Consider the following 22,652-nt stretch of genomic DNA (forward strand, 5'->3'; position numbering starts at 1 on the left):
GTAATTTTAGCAAAACAACAAGACTAATGACCAAGAGTTGTAGAATTTTATCACTGACTATCATAAACTTTTTTTCTTTTCCTGATAAAGATCTGGTTTATTTTGAAACAAATCAACCTAAACAGTTTCTGTTCAAAGCATTTGGTAAAACTGTAATCTGTTCTGCTTATAGGTGCTAAAAGTGGATGGTGCTTATGTTGCTGTGAAATTTCCAGGCACCTCTAGTAATGCAAACTGTCAGAGCAGTTCTAATTCAGATCCTGATCCTTCTTCTCTTCTCCAAGACTGTAGGCTGCTCAGAATAGATGAACTGCAGGTATGTCTTTGTGAAACATTGAGAAAACAATCAGTATTTTGAAATGTCAGCACTGTGTGCTTAATTGCATCTTAAAATTTTACATATGTTTTCAGGTTGTAAAAACTGGTGGAACTCCAAAAGTTCCTGACTGTTTTCAAAGGACACCTAAAAAACTGTGTATTCCTGAAAAAACAGAGATCCTAGCAGTAAATGTAGATTCAAAAGGTAAGTAGGACTTACCCTGTAAGATAGTCTGTCGGATCCTTTATTACCTGTCTCTCTTCCTAGTGGAAAACAACTATGGTCAAGCTAACAAACAGTTGTTTCTATTGATATTAGTAATTCCTTAAAAGTGTTTTAGTTGGGAGTTCTTTTACTGGGTGCCATCAGTAAAAGACATTAACTTTTTTCTTCGTGTATCTTTGAAGGAGTGCATGCTGTTCTGAAAACTGGGAACTGGGTTCGATACTGCATATTTGACCTTGCCACAGGAAAGGCTGAACAGGAGAATAATTTCCCTACTAGCAGCATTGCATTCCTGGGTCAGAATGAGAGAAGTGTTGCTATTTTTACAGCTGGACAGGTTTGTGGCTTTGTATCTCAATCATTTAACCTCATTGCACTTCACTTCCATCATCTTTGAATAGGATGGTATAGCCTTTTGTAAGGCTTTTCCAAAGATTGGCAAAGAAATAGTTCTTCAGAGGGGTTATGAAAGACTTGCTGCTACCATTAATATTTTGAAGGCTCAAGGGGAATTGCAATCTAACTAACTTAAGCACTTTTAATAATCTTACTCAAATTCTACCTAGAATAAAAAGTAAAAAAGGGGGTAGGAACTTGACAGAGTAGTTCCTGTGTTAGTGTAAACTTGTTATCTAGCTATGTTTTGGAATTGGGTCAGGTGAAAATCCACTCTTGAGAATAAATGGAAATGTTAACAAAAAAACCCAACTGTATTTGATACTGGAAATGATATATCAAGGGTTTGTGCAACTCTTCTACTTTCCAATGTTAAGTATCTTATTTTATCTGAATATACAGCTTGGTTACACTGTGCAGGCATCCATGAGAAGGGCTGAGAAAAAGTACCAAAACCACTTTGGTGACTTCCATAAACATGGTATACTTTGCTTAGGATAGTTGTAGGAAACGTTTTTGGCAAAAGAACTGAATTTGAATGTTTCATTTCAATATATTCAACTTTCTTTGGAGCATTTAAGTAAGCTAAAAGTATAGGTACTATATGTTTCATTGGTAGTGTTTTGTAATGAATATATATCATAAGGAAGATAATTTTAATAGTATTTACTATGTTAAGCACACTTCAGGCATTTGAGAAAGGACATCTGATATCTCATGCTGTGCCACTTGTAATGATAGGAGACAATGACGTAAATGAGACTTTTAGGTAAACTGTTATCATTGTTGGCAGTCAAGCAGAACTGGATCTCTTGGGAAGGATAATGTTTATAAATTGTGGAGACTTAATGATAAAACTTTTTTCCCAAATGTAGGAATCTCCTATTATTCTTAGAGATGGAAATGGTACAATCTATCCAATGGCAAAAGATTGCATGGGTGGAATACGAGACCCTGACTGGCTTGATCTTCCACCTATTAGTAGTCTTGGAATGGGTGTTCATTCCTTAACAAATCTTCCTGCTAACTCGACCATCAAAAAGAAAGCTGCTATTATCATTATGGCTGTTGAGGTAAAATATTTTCTTTACTACAGAATTATGTGCTTTTTTTTTTCTCTTGATTTTATAAAGGTATGCTTAAAGCATCTTTGTGTTTAGATACCGATTTGTATTTTAACTATTTCAAAGACACTAATTTCAACAGAAGATTCTCTTGGAAACATGAAAGCACAAATGAATTTATGCAGTAAAGTGAAAGATCCATTTTGGGGGTGCATGTCTTCTCTATCAGGCTTCTAACTAATAATGTTTTTTTAGGCATTACTTTTAAAACTGTTGCCTTTTTATGTATACTACCAGTATACAATTTTATTTGGTTTATGGATGCACAGTTTTTCTGAGTGATCCAACAACTTTTCTTGTGAATGCATGCAATGCTTTTTTACTTTTTTTTTTTTAAATCTTATATTTGGACCATACATTAGGAAATTATGAGAGTCAAGTGAAGATTCCCCCCCCCCTCACTTGAATCTCCTGTAGAGTTCTTCTCATCTGTGGTGCTGTATGAGTAGTTCTGCTGTGAATTTCTATATCATACTTGTATAAACCCATCAGTGATTTGGTGCAGTTTAGTTAGATGTGCTGTGTGCTATGCTGCCACCAGGAGGTATTGTGTACCTGTTAGTCAGATTGATTTCGCAGTGGAGTATTCCATCACTGTGGAAAAGCTTGTTATATATGGGGTGAGCCTCCCAGACCTTCAACAGCTTCTATTTGTTAATTTCTCAGCATGTATATTCCTTTGTTTAAAACAAATATGTAAGAGCTAGTTAATGTAGACCCCTTAATTTTTCAGTTGTACTACTTTTCCTATGTTACATGTGGCTATGAAATAGAAGTAATCTATCTTAAGAACCCAGCTATGAAGCCAAAGGCATACTTTTGTGAGCCTGATAGCTTCTGCTGCTTAAGCTTCTCCTTTCCTTTAACTTGTCTGTGCCTGAATGCATGCTGTCTTCTCTTTTTAACAGTGCTATAATTGAGATGATGCACATTCTCAACAGTTCCTGCACTGACTTCGAGCCAATGTCCTAGATTTAGACTTTTCTATTAATTTCAAAACCGGAAAACTAGAAGTACTTAGGAACTTGCATGCCTGCCATTTATATTTTAAATTATTAAAATATTCTATTCTTTTGAGTACAGAAACAAACTTTAATGCAGCACATTCTCCGATGTGACTATGAGGCTTGCAGACAATACCTGATGAATCTTGAACAAGCAGTTGTCTTGGATCAGAATCCACAAATGCTGCAGACGTTCCTTGGCCATAGATGTGATGGAAACCGCAATATTCTGCATGCTTGTGTGTCTGTTTGCTTTCCAACCAGCAACAAAGAAACAAAAGAGGAAGAGGGTGAGCTCAACAATATCATGAAAATACTTTGAAAATAAACTTTTAATGTATTTTCAAGAACATTTGAAATAAAGGCTGCATTCTTCATATATGGGTATCTTAAAATTTAGCACCTAAAATGTGTCCTAAGCATTTCAAAGGTGCTGAGACATCATTTTTATTACTCTCATAAGGATTTATAAGAATTCGATAGTTAAGAATACTAAGCTGTTTTTATTGATTGTAAAAGACAAACTTCACATCCACATGTGAATTTTATATAAAACCAAGTATTTTTCCAGCTTTATATCACTAGTATCCCTGTTATATCACAGTAAACTTTTGAGAAATGTTATTTAATATTTTTCAAGTGTTATAGTATATGTTAATGCATCCAATAAGAAATGCTACTTGCAGTTGACATGTGTGAAAGAATGACCTTCTGTTAATGCCAGTTACTGACACCATTTAAAAATGTCTATTAAATACTGTTATGTAAAAAGTATGTTAACAGAACAAGGTTGCTAAGCCAAGCACTCAAAAATTAGGAAATGCCAGAATTAAGTTTACCCATGTGCTATACATGGGTATGCGTTGTGAAATGGTCTTTAATTACACCGTCATACTATTTTTTCCACAGGACTACCTCATTCAGTGCACAAGATGGACGGTGCTCACCGAATGGGTAGCTATTCAATATTTCTTTTTATCCTCATCATTCAGTGTGTGGCCCCATTCCTTACTTACTGCACACCATACAAACCCTGCACTGAATAATGAATGAACTTCCTTGTGGGATTTTTGTATGGTGCTGTCATTGAATTTTAGTCATTTATAGACCTTAATTGTTCCTCATATCCCTATTTATAAAATGGGGGTAATGCTGCAGCTTTCTCATCTCTTGAAGGTATTATAGCTTGAAGTTTTTCTGTATTAAAAGCTGTTAACTAATTTTGAAGGTTCTGTTTGAGAAGCCTAGAGCCTGATCTCAATTTTTGAGCAGGTGTTATTTCAAAACACTTTGTTCTAGAGCTGGATTAATAGTAGTTTTAGTTGTTCTGTGAATGTTAATTATTTCTGTGAGTCAGGCACCTTTTAGGTATCCAGAAATGAGTAAAATGTATCACAATTGTCTGTAAAAACTTGTTTTACAAAGTTCTGTGTGCTGTTAGATGTGGCAGAAATAGGTTCCAGTTCTCCAAAGTGATGTTCAGTGGCATTAAACACAAGACAGTGTTTCCCCCCTCTCCTTGCCAAGCTGTTGCTGCCTTATTACATGCCTTCTAAATGTTGCAGCAAACAAGGCATAAACAGCTTGCTCATTGTACAACCCTTCATCTTTAGTGTGTCGTCCATCCTGTGCACTGATTGAGGCAGGGGTCTTGTTGCTGGGGGCAGGGTGGGGGGAACAAAAAAAACCCAAACCAAAAAACTGACCCCAAATAAACAAACAAAACCCAACTGTGTAACTGAAGATTGTTTTACTATAACCACACAAGGAAGCTGAAATAAGGATGCATGGGCAAACTTAATCTGATTTTTCCTAATTTGAGTGCTTGTCTTTGCAACCTTGACATTTTTTCAGTAACTTCATTTGGATGTAATTTAACTTTCTGAAAAATGAAAAACATGAACCTGATAGACTTTTAACACCCCTCTGCCTCTCTCTTTCCCCTTACAAAAGTTGTTTTAAAAGGGCATTCATATCTTTAGATTCAAATCGCATTCACCTTCCGCTGTAACTGTTAGCAGTGGATATTAGGGCAAGCTCATTTTCTGTGCATCATCTGGAGGGCAGTGGTGACTAATGTTATGTCTGTAAGTTATACAGCCATCTGTTAAACTGTAAAAGAAGTTTGATTTAGGAGTAAAGGCTTCAATTCCAGACTCCAGATATGATGTTCCTTAACAATTACAGAACATACTGCCCCTTCCCAGCTGGTACCTGCCTGAGATCCTTCACTGTTCTTCATATAGATTCCTCCTTAAGTAGCGGAAGGGGAATATTGAGGGCAGGGGTAAGCTTTTCTTGTTCTCAGATCCTGTGCCTAGTTTCACCATAGCTCCTGCAGCATTGGATAAATGAATTGCAGGAAAAGTGGCCCAGACCTGCAAAGCTGGGGGAAGTCTGCTCTGTTTCTCTGTGATTTGATATCTCCTCAGTCTTGCCAATAGAAGGGATCTTGGAAAAGACAGGTCCAAAAGAAATGTCCAAAGCATGTGAAGTCATTAAAGAGTTATGATACTAAATTTCAGATAACTTTACTGAACACCTACAAACTGAGGTGTTTTTTCTAGAGAATTGGGACAGATTTCATTAGACAACAGAACAGATAATTACCCTTAGAGGCCAGGCATTTAAACTGATGGTTCTCCAAAAGTGAATACTAACTTCATAAGTGGAACAGTGAAAATTCAGTTACAGTTTACTGTGGGACCAAGGATAGGTGAAATCTCTCCGTTGCAGAGAATGGTTGTATTGCTTTGTATTGCTTGAGGGATCACTCTCAAGAGCTGTGCTCCCTGTGTGAGGGGTCTGGAAGTACTACGTGATGGGTCATGAGTTAAGAGCACTAGTGGATCTTAAAAAGGAGTACAACACAAATACAATGGCAGTTAGTTTACAACTACAAGTCAACCAGTATAGAACTAAGGGCATGAGTAATATTCTGGTAAGTGCTTGATAGTCATCTGCTGTGGGTAGTAGGTGAATTTTGTCTAAGAAACCTGCACATGCTTGAGAACATGCAAAACCTAAGATCTTTGCTGCTTCGGGTAGTGACAAGTAGAAAGATCTAAAGAATAAACATACTATAAAAGCTGATAAACATCACTGAATTACCTTTGAGTTCATAGAATAAGGTGTTAATAGTACGTTCTTGTTTTTTTAAAAAAAAAAAAAAAGGAAAAGGAAAAAAAAAGGGAATCACCCAGGTCTTAATACTGTCAGTGGAGAAAATATGTGTGCAGAGGATGGTGACTGTCAGTTTGAAAAGCCTTTAAATGGAAAGTGAGCACTAGCCATAGCAACTTTGAGACATGTCCTGAAAGAACAATCAGAGTCACTTTAAGGAAATATTTTCTTTTTTCAGAAATATACCTTTTCCTTCTAGTTTGTATCAAAAATTGTCTTTTGCTCTGTTGAAAGGAAAATTGCCCCTCTCCTGGCCTGTATCATGCTGAAAGTGGCTTCTCTTTCAGTTCTTTCTGGATCCATGCTGTAGTGATTCATAATTTGCTGTGTAGTGGCTATGCAATCTTTAATTGTCAGTAGCTCCTAAAGAAGCGGTGACTGTTACTCCGTGCAAACCTTGTACAGCTGACTTTACTGCTTTATTTGTGTATTTATCTTGCAGATAAAAGGTCTTTGATTCAGGTGGCTGCTTCAAGTTGTACCGCAACTGTACAACTAGGCAATTTTTTATATTCTGTATAACATTTGGCACAATTTGGTCCTTGTTATGACTAGGACCTTTAGGTGTTCTGGTGCTTAGGGTTTTAGGTATTAGAAGAAATGCTCATTCTTTCTGATGTAAACTGAGTATAAGAAGGTAGCACAATCATAACACAGTTAGTTTTCCTAAGTGTGCTCCTGTGTAGAGTGTGTAACTTAAAAGCCTACAACTTTGCATTGTTGATAGCTGCTCTTCGTGAAGTGTGGTGGGGTTTTTTTTTGTGGTGTTCTGGAGTCCTGGTTTCAGCTGGGATAGAGTTAATTGTCTTCCTAGTAGCTGGTACCGTGCTATGTTTTTGAGTTAGGTATGTGAAGAATGTTGATAACACTGATGTTTTCAGTTGTTGCTAAGTAGTGTTTAGTCTAAAGTCAAGGATTTTTCAGTTTCTCATGCCCAGCCATTGAGAAAGCTGGAGGGGCAGAAGAAGTTGGGAGGGGACACAGCCAGGGCAGCTGACCCAAAGTGGCCAGTGGGGTATTCCATACCATGTGACATCATGTCCAGTATATAAACTGGGAGGAGTGGGGGTGGGGGGATTGCCGCTGGGGACTAACTGGGCATTGATCAGCGGGTGGTGAGCAATTGCACTGTGCATCATTTGTATATTCCAGTCCTTTTGTTATTACTGTTGTCATTTTATTAGTGTTATCATTATCATTATTAGTTTCTTCTTTTCTGTTCTATTAAACTGTTCTTATCTCAACCCATGAGTTTTACTTCTTTTCCCAATTTTCTCCCCCATCCCACTGGGTGTGGAGGGGGGGGAAGTGAGTGAGCGGCTGCGTGGTGCTTAGTTGCTGGCTGGGGTTAAACCATGACATCTGGGTTTTTTTGGTTGTTCTTATTTTGAAGCTTTGACTCAGCAAGTGTCTGGAATCAGCTATATGATAGGTCCTTGCCTCCTGATACTGAAAATTGAAAGCTTGTTCTGGAATTTAGGTGCCTTGAATTGCCTTTCTTGATGGCTGTTTAGAAACCAAACCCAGTCAGAATCATGGTTAAGCTCATCCAAAATAAAAATTTGTATGTGAACTTACTCTGTCCCTCTAAATCTTAAAATAAAAAAAAAAAATGCAGGGGACATTTTATGATGAGTGGCATTTCATGCTTTATACTCCTTCCTTATAATTTTCCCAAGTGAAATTTTGGCACTAATGCTTTTCCTAATTTTTCAGAAGCAGAGCGCTCTGAAAGGAATACATTTGCTGAAAGGCTCTCGGCTGTGGAAGCTATTGCAAATGCAATCTCCGTTGTGTCAAGTAATGGTCCAGGAAATCGGGCAGGATCATCAAGCAGCAGAAGGTAAACTGACTAACAGTTTCTTCTTGTTTTCTGTATGCTAATCTCTGTATTAATTACCAATCTCTTATTAATTCTTTCCTTCAGTCTATTTTAAGAATGGGCTCTCTTGCTAGTTTAAAGTCAGACTTCACTTCCTCAAGCACCAAACTAGAGGTCTAGTGGTTTTTTTGGAAGCCTTTTCTAGTTTGAGAACTAATGGTGGGATATTTCTAAACTAATGTTTTCTGGGGTTGGGGCATTGTCTCCTCAGTTGTAAAGTGGAAATGCTCCTCCTTGTGGAGAAAGGGAATTGAGGATAAGCTCTGGTGTTCTTTACCACGGAGAATTAAGTATTGTGGAAGTACAATAATAGCGCCCAGGCTTGTTCTTTTAAGAGAATTTTTGAGGGAGATGGTCACTTACACAGATGAATAATACTGAGATCAATATAACACCAGTGGGGAAGAACTTAAGTTAATTCTTTTTATCCTAAGCAATCATTGTTATAGTGGGAGTCCTTTGTATCAAGGTGGCCCTAAAGGATAGGTTTCTGACCCTGACAGAATCCTAATTTCTGATGACATTTATGTTCTTCCTCTTTCCATGATGGTAACAGAGCGGTGCTCACGTCAAGGGAATTTGACAGTATCTGTACTGAGTTCTAGTCAGTTCAGAGCACTCTGGATGAGGGCATAATAAAATTTTTTTACTTAGCTCTGTAGTCAAAGCAATTGACATGAAATGATGTCTTTATCCTTCCCAAGCTACAGTCCTCATCACTGTGATCTTTTTGATATGGGAGGTAAGGGTAAGGGTTGAAGCTTCTGTCCCACATTCTGTAGGAGACATTACTCTTAAGAGGAAGTGCATTTAAAAAAAAAAAAAAACAACCACTTTTATATTTGTACCTCTGTATCACACTGGGTTCTTTGGCTTCTACCTTATTCCTAATACCTTGCCCTTGAGTAAGGTGATACAGAATTTCTTGAAATTGTTTACTGACTTTCCTCTGTAAAGTAGTACTTTCATGTTAAATAACTTTAAAGAAATAACTCCTTTCAAAAAATTTTTTTTTCAAGCCCCATTTTTATTCTTTCATTAACCTCTTCTTGCAGTTAGATTTTAAAAAACAGCAGCAACAACAAATTCTTGCACAAGCTTAACACCCCTGGCCACGAGTCTGAGGTAAAAGGAATGTCAAATAGTGGTAATAATGCCCATCAACTGCTGCTCCCTGCAAGAGGCAGTGGTGTAGTGACTAGGGATGTGTTCTGGGCTCAGATCTGCCTTGATGCTTTGCTGGCTGACTCGTCTTCCAAGGCCATTATATTCTGTTGCAACAAAATGGAATACAGGAATGAAAAAATACCTCTTTGCTCATTCTTCTTTATGCTGAAGAAAAATGGAGATAAGAAGAGTTTTGTTTCCTTTTTCAGTGTGAAATTCCGCTTTAAAATGTTCTAATTATAGATAAAAATGAGGTTGTATTTTTACCTTGGTTTTGTATTCAGTTTGAGATTAAGGGAAATGATGAGAAGATCCTTGAGAGCTGCTGGACTGGGCAGACATGAAGCTGGTGCTTCATCAAGTGATCACCAGGACCCAGTTTCTCCACCAATAGCTCCTCCCAGCTGGGTTCCAGATCCTCCTGCAATGGATCCAGGTAAGTCTGCTCATGCATCGCATTAGACTGTAGAATGAGAGATTTAATAAAGGAACCGATGGCTTTTAAGGTGAATCACTTAGATTTCAGTGTGAGACTAAAATACCTAATGTCATTGAGGTAGCAAGAGGTCATTGAGGTAGCTTTAAGAGTTTACTGAAGACTGTCTTCACTGGTGTCAAACTTCTGTGAAGTATGTTTTGTAATGTGGAGTTACATTACTAATCTAGGAATGTGGCCGTTTGTAGGAAAGAGTACCAATTAAATACAGAAAACCTGCAGTGTGTTAGACACTGCAGAAAGAGCATGTTGTTAGGGATGTTTTTATGTATTGATATACATCCTGCTGTTCTGTTTACTGAAAGATGGTGACATTGATTTTATCCTGGCCCCCGCTGTGGGATCTCTTACCACAGCAGCGACTGGCACCAGCCAAGGACCTAGCACCTCCACGATACCAGGTGAGGACATACTGCTTATCTGATTATGCTTTAGAAGGAAAATGATCTCAAAAGCTGTCTTTGCTTGCACAGACTTTCTGCATATGAAAATGGCTCTTATCAGATGAAGATTGGACTGAAGCAGGATTTCACAAGTGTGCAGAAAGTAAATGAAGCACCATGCTGTGTTTTATGTAAAAATTATTTTTACCTGAGGAATGACAAATATGTAAAAATATGGTAATCAGTATGAAATTGGGATTACTGTCTGTATTTCAGAATGTAATTTGGAACTGAAATTTACAGTACTTCAGTGAAATGTTACTGAAACTGGCAAACCAGTCAAGCTACTGATTAATCACCCCAGTGAAACATTGAATTATTTGCTTTTAATACGTAGCTATTTTTTAAGGAAAAACTGTTTCTCTGCAATTTTATTTTTTTCTCATTACAGGTCCTTCTACTGAACCATCTGTAGTGGAATCAAAGGATCGGAAGGCAAATGCTCATTTCATACTGAAATTACTATGTGATAGTGTTGTTTTACAACCTTATCTTCGAGAATTGCTGTCAGCTAAGTAAGGATTTTCATATGAATTCTCACTATCCTTTGTAATGTTATATCACCTGAAATTTTTACATAGAAGTCTCTTTAAAAAGGTTATTTAAAGGTGCATTAGTTAAAATGGAGAATGTTAGAATATTGGCTGTATTTGTGTCCTGCCATCCCTTAAAATTAGGTCTGTTTCACAGAAGTAAAACAAATAAGTGCTTATTCACTCCCTGTTTTTTCTGTTTGCACAAGATTAGGAGTGCTAAGTTTTTTCATATATTTGTTTCCTTCCTCTCCTGTTACAACAAAAAATTTCAGTGTTTTAACTTGTCTGTTTTTTTTCCCCTAGGGATGCAAGAGGCATGACACCATTTATGTCAGCAGTTAGCGGCCGGGCATATCCTGCTGCAATTACAATTCTAGAAACTGCACAGAAAATTGCTAAAGGTACACCAGTTTCAGTAATTATTAGCATGTGGTTTCCTTCTAAAGTTATGGCAGATTCATTATTAACAGTGCTTTTTTTGTGTGTGAAATTACACGTGCTTGAGCAACTGGTGATGGTGGTAAACGCATCTTTCCAAAACACTGTATACTGCTGCATGTTTTGGAAATCTTGCTGTTATGGAGTATCTTCCTCTTTTGTAGTGTGTATATTATGATAGATTTCTATGAATATTATTGCTTTTGTGTACTCTATAGTCTTTTCAGCACTTCATTGCTTTACAAACATCAGTGGATTAAGGTACTGTTTTTCAGTTGCACAAAGGAACTTCTTTCTTTGAATTGGAAAAAAACGTATGATAAAGCAGTATGCCCAGCTAGATCCTGTTCCTGAAAAGACTTCTTTACAAACATATGTTTTGTGACTCTCTTTCGATGTTGGTATTTAATTGTTTAAGAGAAGTATGTGAAGTTGAAGTTATGGAGAAACTTAAGCAGATTAGAACTGTGGTGTGACAAGGTCTATAGGACTGTGTGTATTCCTTATAATAATATTGCCCATACAATATTTTTTTTAATCCTTCAAAATGGTGATCCACTGAATTATTAGAATATCAGTGAATTTAGAACTGGGTAAGAGTTGGTGGTTGTATTTTTCAGTCAGGAGTTTGCAGCAGCTTCTATAAGAAATATCTGTAATGTGACAAGCAGAAAGCTTTCTCAAAAAATTGTGACAGAGACTTTATTCAAATTTTTAATTCTGTATGGGACTTTGTAATGGCAGAGGTGTCTCAAGTATGGGTTCTGTTGGTGGGTTTTTGTTGTTTTTTGGGGGGTCATTTTTAACACTGGTATTCTATTGTTCTTTTAGCTGAAGCAACTTCCAGCGAAAAAGAAGATGATGTGTTTATGGGAATGGTTTGTCCTTCTGGTACAAATCCAGATGACTCTCCTTTGTATGTTTTGTGTTGTAATGATACATGCAGTTTTACATGGACTGGTGCAGAGCATATTAACCAAGTAAGGCTTTTTTTTTTAAATTTTTAAGTAAATAGGAATGTGTTTCAACCATCTATTGTGTTAGTCTACTAATATAATTTTTAAATTATTAAAGTTGTATTGTTTTAATTACTGTAACTTTTAAGTCTGGTATGGTTATTGCCTCCCCTAATTGCTTTGTACTGTCAAAGCTGGGTGTGTTGGTCAGAATATGGCTGTTCATGGGTGTGGCTTTTCCCCTCTGGCTAGCTTTGTCAAAAATTTTGATGGCAACAGCTCCTTGTAAACACTGAATATCCTAACTAACAACAAAGTTTCACTTTCTAGAATTGAGTGAGTTGTAAGTGAAGGCATCAGTTTGAACAAGTGCAGTTTTATTGTAACCTGAAATGCTGTGAGATTGCAAGTGCTGTAGGGAGAAAACTATGCATAATATTTTTGGTAAATTCTTTTTAGGATATATTTGAATGCCGAACATGTGGCCTATTGGAGTCTCTTTGTTGTTGCACAGAATGTGCAAGGGTCTGTCACAAAGGACATGACTGCAAGTAAGTATTGTGTTCTGTTTCTTATACTTAAATCAATATTTTGTGGTTTCATTTGTTTACTGATAGTTAATAGATTTTTTCCTTGGTTGAAGTGTTCAGATATTAGCAAACAGAAGATTAACAAAATGTTTAAAATATCTTCTTTTCCTTCGGCTCTGTAGGATTTATTTTACAGGTCAAAATTGAAAGAGTAACCTGAAGCAGTCTCATACTTTTCACTTTGTAGAATTTAGAGTAAATGAGTAATTCTAACACCCTCAAAGTGCTTAATATCCTGAGAATAATATATCTAAATAATGCCATGTTTTCATTTTGGGTGCCTCCAGGAGTTTTCTGAAGCCAGTGAATCCTGATGACAGATCATTGTTGTAAACTTTCAGAAAGGACATATTAATCTCTAAGATCAACTGTAATAAAGGGAAAAGTGAGCAAGCAGTCAAATGAACAGTCAAGAAGTCTCTGATCAGCCTGGTCAGCGCTTTGAAGCTGCAGATGTTTTGTGCCACTGTTACAGGGTGTAAATGTTACAGCATTAATATCTTAGCTATAACAAGCTAACAGATACAATTACAAAGATATTCTCAGCATTGTAACAATTACTGAGATTTTACTGCATGTCATGAGGATTTCCAGCTTAACTTTCTTGGCTGGGGGCCATTTTGGGAAGAATAAATGATATTGGATGAGTTTTACTAAGGCACTATGAAAAGCTATATAGTGAAACTGCCCTCTTAAAATGAGCGTAGGAAACAAGACTAGCAAATGTCAAGTGTTGCCACATATAAACTGCATTTCTTTTAAGCTAGGTTTTGGCATCTTGCAACTATAATAAACAACAAACTCTAGCAGGAATCTTAATGTGTACACTAACACCCTCAGCCTGCACAGAAAATATTTGGTATATTACTGAACCGTGTTGCAGTTTGCCTTTTCTATTTCTTGTAGGCTCAAACGAACATCTCCAACAGCCTACTGTGATTGCTGGGAAAAGTGCAAGTGTAAAACATTAATTGCTGGACAAAAGTCTGCTCGCCTTGATCTCCTTTACCGCCTGCTTACCACCACAAATCTTGTTACCATGCCAAATAGCAGGCAAGTTCATATTTGCAATGACTAGGGCAGAATAATTTTTATTATTTTTAAGTATATGGTATATCAGAACTTCACTGATCAATTTTTCATTACAGGGGAGAACACCTGCTGCTGTTTTTAGTACAGACAGTTGCCAGGCAAACTGTGGAACACTGCCAGTACAGACCACCTAGAATTAGGGAAGATCGTAATCGTAAAACTGCAAATCCTGAAGGTAAAATAAGAGAATAAGTTTCAGTAAAAATAAATGGCAAATTCCATATTTCAGTACCTCTTTCTTATATTGCTTTTTTGTCTCTTTAGATTCTGATATGCCTGATCATGATTTAGAACCTCCTCGTTTTGCCCAGCTTGCTTTGGAACGTGTTTTGCAGGACTGGAATGCACTGAAGTCCATGATCATGTTTGGCTCTCAGGAAAATAAAGACCCGTGTGTATTTATGCATAGTTGTCAATGTAAAGTTTGATCTGATATTTTAGACCTGTTAACTTATATAAAATTTATTTCCTTTCTTTTTGTTTTTTCCAAGTCTTAGTGCAAGCAGTAGGATAGGTCATCTTCTGCCTGAAGAACAAGTTTACCTTAATCAGCAAAGTGGAACTATTCGCTTGGACTGTTTCACACACTGCCTTATTGTCAAGTGTACAGCAGACATTTTGGTAAGCACTCTTAGCCATGTTTTACATAGATTTTCTGAATATTGTGATATTATAGTTTATCTCAGGTGATATGCTTGGAGACTAATTTGAAAATAACTTGTAGTTGTGTTTTTGTAAATTTATACTGTTATGACTATGTTCTCCCTTTGAATCTTAATCTGTCTTGTTTCATGCTTCTAAATGACACGCCATTATTGGGTTGTAATGACCTGTTTCTACAGCTCTTAGATACTTTGCTGGGTACTCTAGTAAAGGAATTGCAAAACAAGTATACGCCAGGGCGCAGAGAAGAAGCTATTGCTGTTACAATGAGATTCCTGCGTTCTGTGGCAAGGGTGTTTGTCATTCTTAGTGTGGAAATGGCTTCCTCCAAAAAGAAAAAGTAAGTGGTGAGGTGTGTGTGTTACTGGTGGTGTTTTGGGGTTTTTTATTTGAATACTTATTCTCTTAGTAAATGAGTTGATAAAAATCACCAGTGGACAGAAACATCAGAATTAAGTTGACTTCTGTAGGCAGCATTGTGTGGAAAGGTGCAAACCTCAAGACTGCACAATAGCTGCTGGTATGTCACATAGCTTTTTAATACAACGCTTATTAAACTTATATGTTCATGCTGAACCTTTCTGTTTAAAAGGTTAGAATTTTTGGAAGTAGGGTTTAACACGTTAAAATTAAGTCTATGGTTGTTTGTCAGTAATAGATTTAGATATCCAGCCTTAGTCTCGAAGTATGGAATGACAAATGTTTTTAACTGATGTATTTATAGCTGTGCATATTGTTACTATACACACAAATGTATGTATCTGTTAAATATAATTGTCTTAACCTTTTGAGAAAAAAAAATTGATATCACTGTAAACTTTTTTGGAAAGAAACACATATTTGACCTTTATTTTTCCGTATTTTTTTCCCCTAGCAATTTTATTCCACAGCCAATTGGAAAATGTAAACGTGTATTCCAGGCGTTATTGCCCTATGCTGTTGAAGAGTTGTGCAATGTAGCAGAATCTCTAATTGTTCCAGTCAGGATGGGAATTGCACGTCCTACAGCACCCTTTACTCTTGCTAGCACTAGTATAGATGCCATGCAGGGAAGTGAAGAACTGTTTTCTGTGGAGCCTCTGCCACCCAGACCATCATCTGACCAGTCTAGCAGGTAAAATTTGCTAAAGCTCACTATTCGTTCTTTTCAAAGACTTGTTACAGGTGGTTTTGTTTTGGGTTTTTGTTAGCTTTTCATTAACAGAAGTATGGTGAGGCTTCTTATTCTGGTGAAGCATTTTGGAAGTACTTTCAGATTTCTATAGTAATTTAGGTAATTTAGTAATTTCTATAGTAATTTAGGTTTATAGTGATGTCCAGAGGTCCAAATCTGCCTTTTTTTTTTTTTTTTTTTAAGTTCTAGTCAGTCTCAGTCATCCTACATCATAAGGAATCCTCAGCAAAGACGAATCAGCCAGTCACAACCAGTTCGAGGCAGGGATGAAGAACAAGATGATATCGTTTCAGCAGATGTGGAAGAGGTCAGTTTTCTTTTTTTGTATGTTGTGTTTCTTCTCAGTATGGCACCTAATGCGTTAGCACATGCTGTAACATCTGAACCAGAAATCCATGCATCTAGACCTCCTATTTGCAAGAGATGTTGAGTAGTACTTCGTGAAGTCCTACCATGCCATAAGCATTTTGTTTTAACAGAGCTTTGTAATCGTTGTTTTGTATTCAGCAATATTTAGTCATTTCAGAGTATACCAAGTGCGTTGCATTTGACAGAATTACAGTATGATTTAGAATACTAATAAATACACGTCATTTCCTTAATATAGCATAAGTTTATATATAATAACTCCCTGCTAAAAAAGTTTTTAAGTCTTTCAGTACATGGTTGCTATTACGTAGGTTCTATTAGAGAACTAGAGGGTCTTTTATTAGGATGGTAGCTCTTCAATATTTAGAAACTAATTCTAGGTTTTATAGTCAATTTTACCCTTTCAGCATTAAAATCTATTGTCCAAGGCTGTGTTTTATTTGTGGGCCTGATTTTTTTCCACAACACTATGGACTGTACAACCATGTACAAATACTGTGGCTGTAAGTTCATTTTCTGTTCACATCAATTCAATTGTGAGATCATCTTTCTTAGATGTGTTTTTTTGTTTCTTAGTTTGTAAATCAAATTTTGCACTGAGTTTTTGAAAAATATGCAGGTTATCTCTGATATGGAAGGTACTCTAGCATGAAATTACAATGCTTTTTCCAGGTTGAGGTGGTTGAAGGGGTAGCTGGTGAAGAAGACCATCATGATGAACAGGAAGAACATGGTGAAGAAAATGCTGAAGCAGAAGGACAGCATGATGAGCATGATGAAGATGGTACGTATAATGTACATCATGCACATTACTGCTTGGATGAGCAAACTGTGCATCAAAACAAAAAGGCACCTGTGGAGTCACCAGTGATAATGATTTGGGAGACTTGTGTGAGTAGAGATAATCCAAGGGTTTCAGACTATGCGCCTTACAAAAGGAGATGAGTAAAATTACAGATAACTCATAGTAGACAAGTACATGAATGTTTTTATTTTTCTCTTTCTGCACAAGGAGAAAATACTAAGGTACCAAAGGATAAAAATACCAAACCCAAGTGTTGTTATATGCTTGGTTAACAATATCTATTTTGCCTTTCGTATTTGCTGCTGTAAAATGTTGTTGGCGTAAACTACTTGAAGGACTAAAAAAAATAGCCTAGCTCTTGTATGACTAATAATAGAATAGTGGTTATGGCAGATGTGTTCTCTAAAGGGATCTGAATCATGGTGAGCTAGTTTTCAAACCAATCACAAAATATTAAATTATGGTTCAATATTTTGTAGACAAAATTAATCTATTATGTATGAAAATTCTTGCCATTAATATGACTTGTCTTGTATTAGTATGGGATTAGATGGCCCAAAGCTATGATTAAAAAAAAAATTATCTTCTTCTCTTTCTGACTGTGCCTTGTGTTTCCAGTCAACCCATTTACAGTACAGGAAATTTGTTTATCCACTTGCTGAGTATTCAGAAAATTTAGTTCTCAAAACTTAAACTTGAATAGAACCTGTATTTTTTAATTAGTGGGGTTTTTTAAATTATTTTTCAGTATTCTTTAGATACTCGTTTGAAACAGCATATGGTTAATTGTCCTAATACATGTGCATGAAGAGATGTGGAGTCTGTTGGCTTGAGTGAATGATTCTGAATCCTTAGTGTCTTAATTTTCAATGTGTGTGTTGAATGTATATGTGCAGTACAGAGTGAGAGGACCAGGGGTTGCTAACTGCTGGAAATTAAGAAGATATGCTCCAACTATTGCTGCATGTTTGCACTGCTTTTATGACCTCTCCCTGCCTATCCATAAACTTCTGCTGTAATAAGAGGCTCTGGCTTTCATTTAATGTGTCTTATATGAGTCACTACCGTCATTCTATTTTTTTCTTTTTTTAAACATGAGATGTTTTGTATATTGTTTTTATAGGCAGTGATATGGAGTTGGATTTGCTAGCTGCTGCTGAAACAGAAAGTGACAGTGAGAGTAACCACAGTAATCAGGACAATGCTAGTGGGCGCAGAAGTGTTGTCACTGCAGCTACTGCTGGGTCAGAAGCAGGTATGCCACATCATCTTGGGTTTAATCTAGCTGTTTAAATTTAGGTATTAGTATTAAGTTGTACAGGAAGAAGAAATGTGTTAGTGATTGAATATGGCTTTATCAAGGGCAGAACTGGCTTCACCTAAAAAATACTATTCTTTGCCTTTGCATCTGGACTGCATCCAGCACTCCAGAGGTATACTGGAGAAATTACTTCATGATTAGATTGGACAGAGCAAGAATTACCTGATTATGACATACTTTTCCCTTGTAATCTTATTTTCCCTTTCTTTCTTTTTTTCTCTTCACCCAGCTTCTTCCCTCCCACCTCCACCTTCCCCACGTTTCCTGTTTTTCCTTTGCTTTTCCTTTGCCTGTAATTGTAAGGTATACTATGCAGACTTCTTGGACAAGGACATGTGCTAAGATGTGGCCTATCTTTTTTGCTCTTACAGAGCTTCAGCATGTGTTAGCCAGAGATTACCTTGCACTCTTGTGAAGTGAAATGAAACGTTTTCACTCATTTTTAGTGTAGAAGTTAGATATGGTTTAAAAAAAACCCACAAAACCTGACCAATCATTTTAAGCCTTTTTGAAAGCAACTGCTCTACTGTCCAGTTTGGAAGCAAAATCTTTAGAATTCATTGCCTGGGGGCAGAATCAGTGAAGAATTTTTAAATCAAATTATGTCTTAATTTATCTTTTGAAATGTAAGTAATCTTACTGCTTATTCATGAAACCTATGGAAAATTAGCAGAATGTTATAAGGATAATTTACTGAAGATTTTCAGTAGGGGTAGGTACTTGAACCTTTTTAGTACATGTAGTTTCTTCTCATGTAAAATGTTTACAATGCTAACATGATACATGTATATGTGCACAGATGTGCAGTTGTCAGTTACTGTTTATTGCTTATTTTCCTCAACAGGAGCTAGCAGTGTTCCAGCATTTTTTTCTGAAGATGACTCTCAATCAAATGATTCCAGTGATTCTGATAGCAGCAGCAGTCAGAGCGATGACATAGAGCAGGAGACGTTCATGCTTGATGAGCCTCTGGAACGAACCACAAATAGCTCACATGCCAATGGTGCTGCCCAAGCTCCCCGTTCCATGCAATGGGCTGTACGTAGTACCCAAAACCAGAGGACTACCAGCACTGCTCCTTCTAGTACATCAGCACCAGCAGGCAAGTCTGTGTAAAATGCATGCATGGATGTCGATTAACTCTGGCTTTTTTCCTTCCTCTGTTTTTGTTTGTTCTCTTAAGGGTGAAATTTTACCTATTTGTCTTAGATGGACAGTGCTGACCTATCTTGACTGTTCCAGTTTTGGTTTTGAATTTAAAAAAAAGAAGGATCTGTTGTAATTCTTAAGAAGATACAAGTATGCTTACTGTAGCTAGTATTTTTTTGCTAGTTACAGTTGTGATGTCAGTAATATTTACAAGCTTATTTCTAGAAATGTTCATTATATCAGTCCATACAGAAAATATGTCACAAAGGTTAAATAAATTCATTCATGTCAAATTTTCTTTTATGTTTAGCAAGTTCAGCGGGCTTGATTTACATTGATCCATCAAACCTACGTCGGAGTGGTACCATCAGTACAAGTGCTGCAGCAGCAGCTGCAGCACTTGAAGCCAGCAATGCAAGCAGCTATTTAACATCTGCAAGCAGTTTAGCAAGAGCATACAGTATTGTGATACGGCAGATATCTGATCTGATGGGTCTGATTCCCAAGTACAATCATTTAGTATACTCCCAGATCCCAGCTGCAGTGAAGCTGACTTATCAAGATGCAGTTAACTTGCAGGTAAGAACATCCAGATTTCTGTAGAGAAACATAATTTCAGTACAGTTGGGTTTTTTAGGTAAAATCATAGAACTGTTGAGGTTGAAAGTGACCTCTGAAGATTGTCTAGTCCAAATTTCCTGCAAGGTCAACAGGAGAAGGCTGCTCAGGACTGTGTCCAGTTAGGTTTTGAGTGTCTCCAAGGATGGAGACTCCACAACTGCTCTGGGCAACCTGTTAAGTGTTCGACAAGTCTCATAGTAAAAAAGTTTTTTCTTGAGTTTAAATGAATTTTCAAAGTATTTCAGTTTGTCCCTGCTGCCTCTTGTCCATTCACTGGATATCACTGAGAAAAGTCTGGCTCTGCGTACTTCATACCTTTTTGTCAGGTATTTATACACACTGATAAGATCCTCCTGAGTTTGTGTCTTGAGTCTATACTGTCCCAGCTCTCTCAGCCTCTCCTCATATGAGAGATGTTGTAGGCTGAAGTAGCTATAGTTACTAATTCCATTAAGTTGTTCATATTTCATATACATATATTCTTTCAAAACAGGAATTTCAGTTGATTTTTTTTTTTTTCCCAACTAAGTCTAACTGGTATCTACTTAATAGTTAAGTCAGGATTGACCGCTTTGGAGATACTAGTGGTCTCTACTAGAGATCTTTTGCCCTGTTCTTTTTGACGTGAACTGTTAAGTCTATAAAAGAAGAAACTTAGTAAGGGCCAAGTAATTAAATGACATAAAAGATTTGTACAGGTAAATGCACTGTTAGCTGTCCCTTCTTTCAGGGACATGATCATCCTTTCCCTGTTACGTGTATATTTTTTGGTACAGTGCTCTGTTGGTTTTTGAAAGTATATGTAAAATGCATCTTTAGAGAAAATACATGAAAGGGAAGACTGGTATCTGGCTTGTATAGAAAGAAGTTTCAGAGACTTAACAACCCAGGAGGAACTTCAGTGTGTTCAGAAAGTATGTATCGTGGGCATAGCGTATAGAGTAAAATCTGTACTGAATTTAGTACAAAAATCAACTGTCAGAATAATACCGCTGCTTTGGGGAGCCCAAGAAATCAAGTGATGCTGTTTTCTGTTAGTAGTACTGTGTGCTGGAATGTGAAAAACGGATGACAATATATTTACTTGTAATTGAGCCAAAAAGTATTTGTATGGCTCTGTTTTCACAGTACAATGGAAGAAAAAGGCTTCTGATTTGGGAGAGGAACGTTACAAAGATATTTTGGGATCAAATGCTTGGGGAAATGTGCAGGGAAAGAAATAAGAGAACATGGTTTTATTATGGAGGGGGCTAAAATCAGTTTCTGTTCAGGAGATTCTAAGTGGGAAAATATTGCCTCTGCTTTGTAGAGCTGTTTTGCAAAGGTTACCTCTTTGCCAGATGAGTGCACAGGAGAGCTGTCCAGCTGAGGCAGCAAGAGATTTGTATTAGCATGTGAAAGCTTGACAGCAGAGGTTTCATTTGGATACAGAAATGGGGTTGAAACAGCATTTTGTTAGTTTAGTGGATACAAGAACATTTGTAGTGTGAGGAATGTTTTTGAAGGCCAGAATGTAGAGGAATGAAGAAAGCAGACTGATGTTGGATTAAAAAAACCCAAGGTCAATGGAGTTAGCAAATGGCAAGAAAAGCAGGCTCCAGAGCCAGTATTGGGAACAGGTGAAGAAAAGACTGGACTGGGAGGAGAGCTTTGTATGCAGACATAGTTCTCTATGCAGGTCTTAACTTTGTTGTCTTCACTGAGTAAGTTGCAGGGGGTGAAGAATGGTGAAAGATCTGGCTGGTGAATGCCATAGCAGGATGAGGGCTGTTAAAGCTACTAGAAAGTCAGGAAATGGACCAAAATCCCTAAAATAGGCACACCTGGGAGATGCTGGGTGGTCATAAGGTGAGTAGAAGAGATACCCAAAAGGGAGAGAGGGATGGTGAGAATGCTTTACAGACACCAGTGTATTAAGTAGGGAGAGCTGCATACCACTGCAGTAAATCAGCAGTCTCAATAGAGCTTTTAGAAACTGTTCATTGGTCATTCTTGAATGTGGTTTTACAGCCTCTTTGTTTGTAGGGAATCAGATGTAACTGTAAAAGCCGTGGTGGAGGCTTACGTTGAGATTGCATTCTCATCATCTAGTTCTATTGTTTGCAAAACTTAATTAAATCCTATTTTCTATAGAATTACGTAGAAGAAAAGCTTATTCCTACTTGGAATTGGATGGTTAGTATCATGGACTCTACTGAAGCTCAGCTGCGTTATGGTTCTGCGTTAGCATCTGCCGGTGATCCTGGGCATCCGAATCATCCTCTCCATGCTTCTCAGAACTCAGCCAGAAGGGAAAGGATGACAGCCCGTGAGGAAGCTAGCTTAAGAACACTTGAGGGAAGAAGGTATGAAAATAGTTTGATTACTGCATGTGATATGAATTACCAGTTTTATAGTCAAATCTCCTTGTTCACTGACATTTTAGGAATCTTCTTTCTGTAATGCAGCAGTGTAGTTACTGGTTTGATTTAAGTTGGCTTCCTGTGTTGTTGCTGCTATTTCGTTTATTCTGATGTACTAGATTCATCTCAAGTATCAACTGTTTACAATGTACTGGACCTGAGCTGCTTATAGTAAAGCACGAAACTATGATTGTTGCTCTTATTATCACACTGGTTTTGTGGGGCTTTTTTTGAGTTTTTACATCCATATCTCAAATATAGACACTAATATGTAAAGGATGCATTCTATTGTGATAC

General features: G+C 37.1%; 1 protein-coding gene across 18 annotated transcripts in view; it reads left to right on the forward strand.

Moving 5' to 3' along the window:
• UBR5 (ubiquitin protein ligase E3 component n-recognin 5) overlaps window positions 1–22,652 on the forward strand; it is a 94,745-nt gene that overhangs the window by 56,772 nt on the left and 15,321 nt on the right. For 10 of the 18 annotated variants that reach the window (XM_041122906.1, XM_041122911.1, XM_041122913.1 and 7 more), the window contains 25 exons: window positions 173–316; window positions 412–523; window positions 727–881; window positions 1,816–2,013; window positions 3,148–3,358; window positions 3,978–4,022; window positions 7,968–8,094; window positions 9,585–9,736; window positions 10,102–10,197; window positions 10,631–10,754; window positions 11,079–11,176; window positions 12,045–12,193; window positions 12,629–12,720; window positions 13,666–13,812; window positions 13,908–14,026; window positions 14,116–14,242; window positions 14,343–14,472; window positions 14,694–14,854; window positions 15,389–15,628; window positions 15,872–15,995; window positions 16,730–16,841; window positions 17,986–18,117; window positions 19,028–19,285; window positions 19,643–19,911; window positions 22,087–22,298. In XM_041122906.1, coding sequence (XP_040978840.1) covers window positions 173–316; window positions 412–523; window positions 727–881; window positions 1,816–2,013; window positions 3,148–3,358; window positions 3,978–4,022; window positions 7,968–8,094; window positions 9,585–9,736; window positions 10,102–10,197; window positions 10,631–10,754; window positions 11,079–11,176; window positions 12,045–12,193; window positions 12,629–12,720; window positions 13,666–13,812; window positions 13,908–14,026; window positions 14,116–14,242; window positions 14,343–14,472; window positions 14,694–14,854; window positions 15,389–15,628; window positions 15,872–15,995; window positions 16,730–16,841; window positions 17,986–18,117; window positions 19,028–19,285; window positions 19,643–19,911; window positions 22,087–22,298 — 3,734 coding nt within the window. The remainder of the gene's footprint in view (window positions 1–172; window positions 317–411; window positions 524–726; window positions 882–1,815; window positions 2,014–3,147; window positions 3,359–3,977; window positions 4,023–7,967; window positions 8,095–9,584; window positions 9,737–10,101; window positions 10,198–10,630; window positions 10,755–11,078; window positions 11,177–12,044; window positions 12,194–12,628; window positions 12,721–13,665; window positions 13,813–13,907; window positions 14,027–14,115; window positions 14,243–14,342; window positions 14,473–14,693; window positions 14,855–15,388; window positions 15,629–15,871; window positions 15,996–16,729; window positions 16,842–17,985; window positions 18,118–19,027; window positions 19,286–19,642; window positions 19,912–22,086; window positions 22,299–22,652) is intronic. The other 8 variants (XM_041122914.1, XM_030011231.2, XM_030011233.2 and 5 more) reach the window with 5 other exon arrangements.

This window comes from Aquila chrysaetos, chromosome 4, assembly GCF_900496995.4.
Source record: "Aquila chrysaetos chrysaetos chromosome 4, bAquChr1.4, whole genome shotgun sequence".
Classification (NCBI taxonomy): Eukaryota; Metazoa; Chordata; class Aves; order Accipitriformes; family Accipitridae; genus Aquila; species Aquila chrysaetos.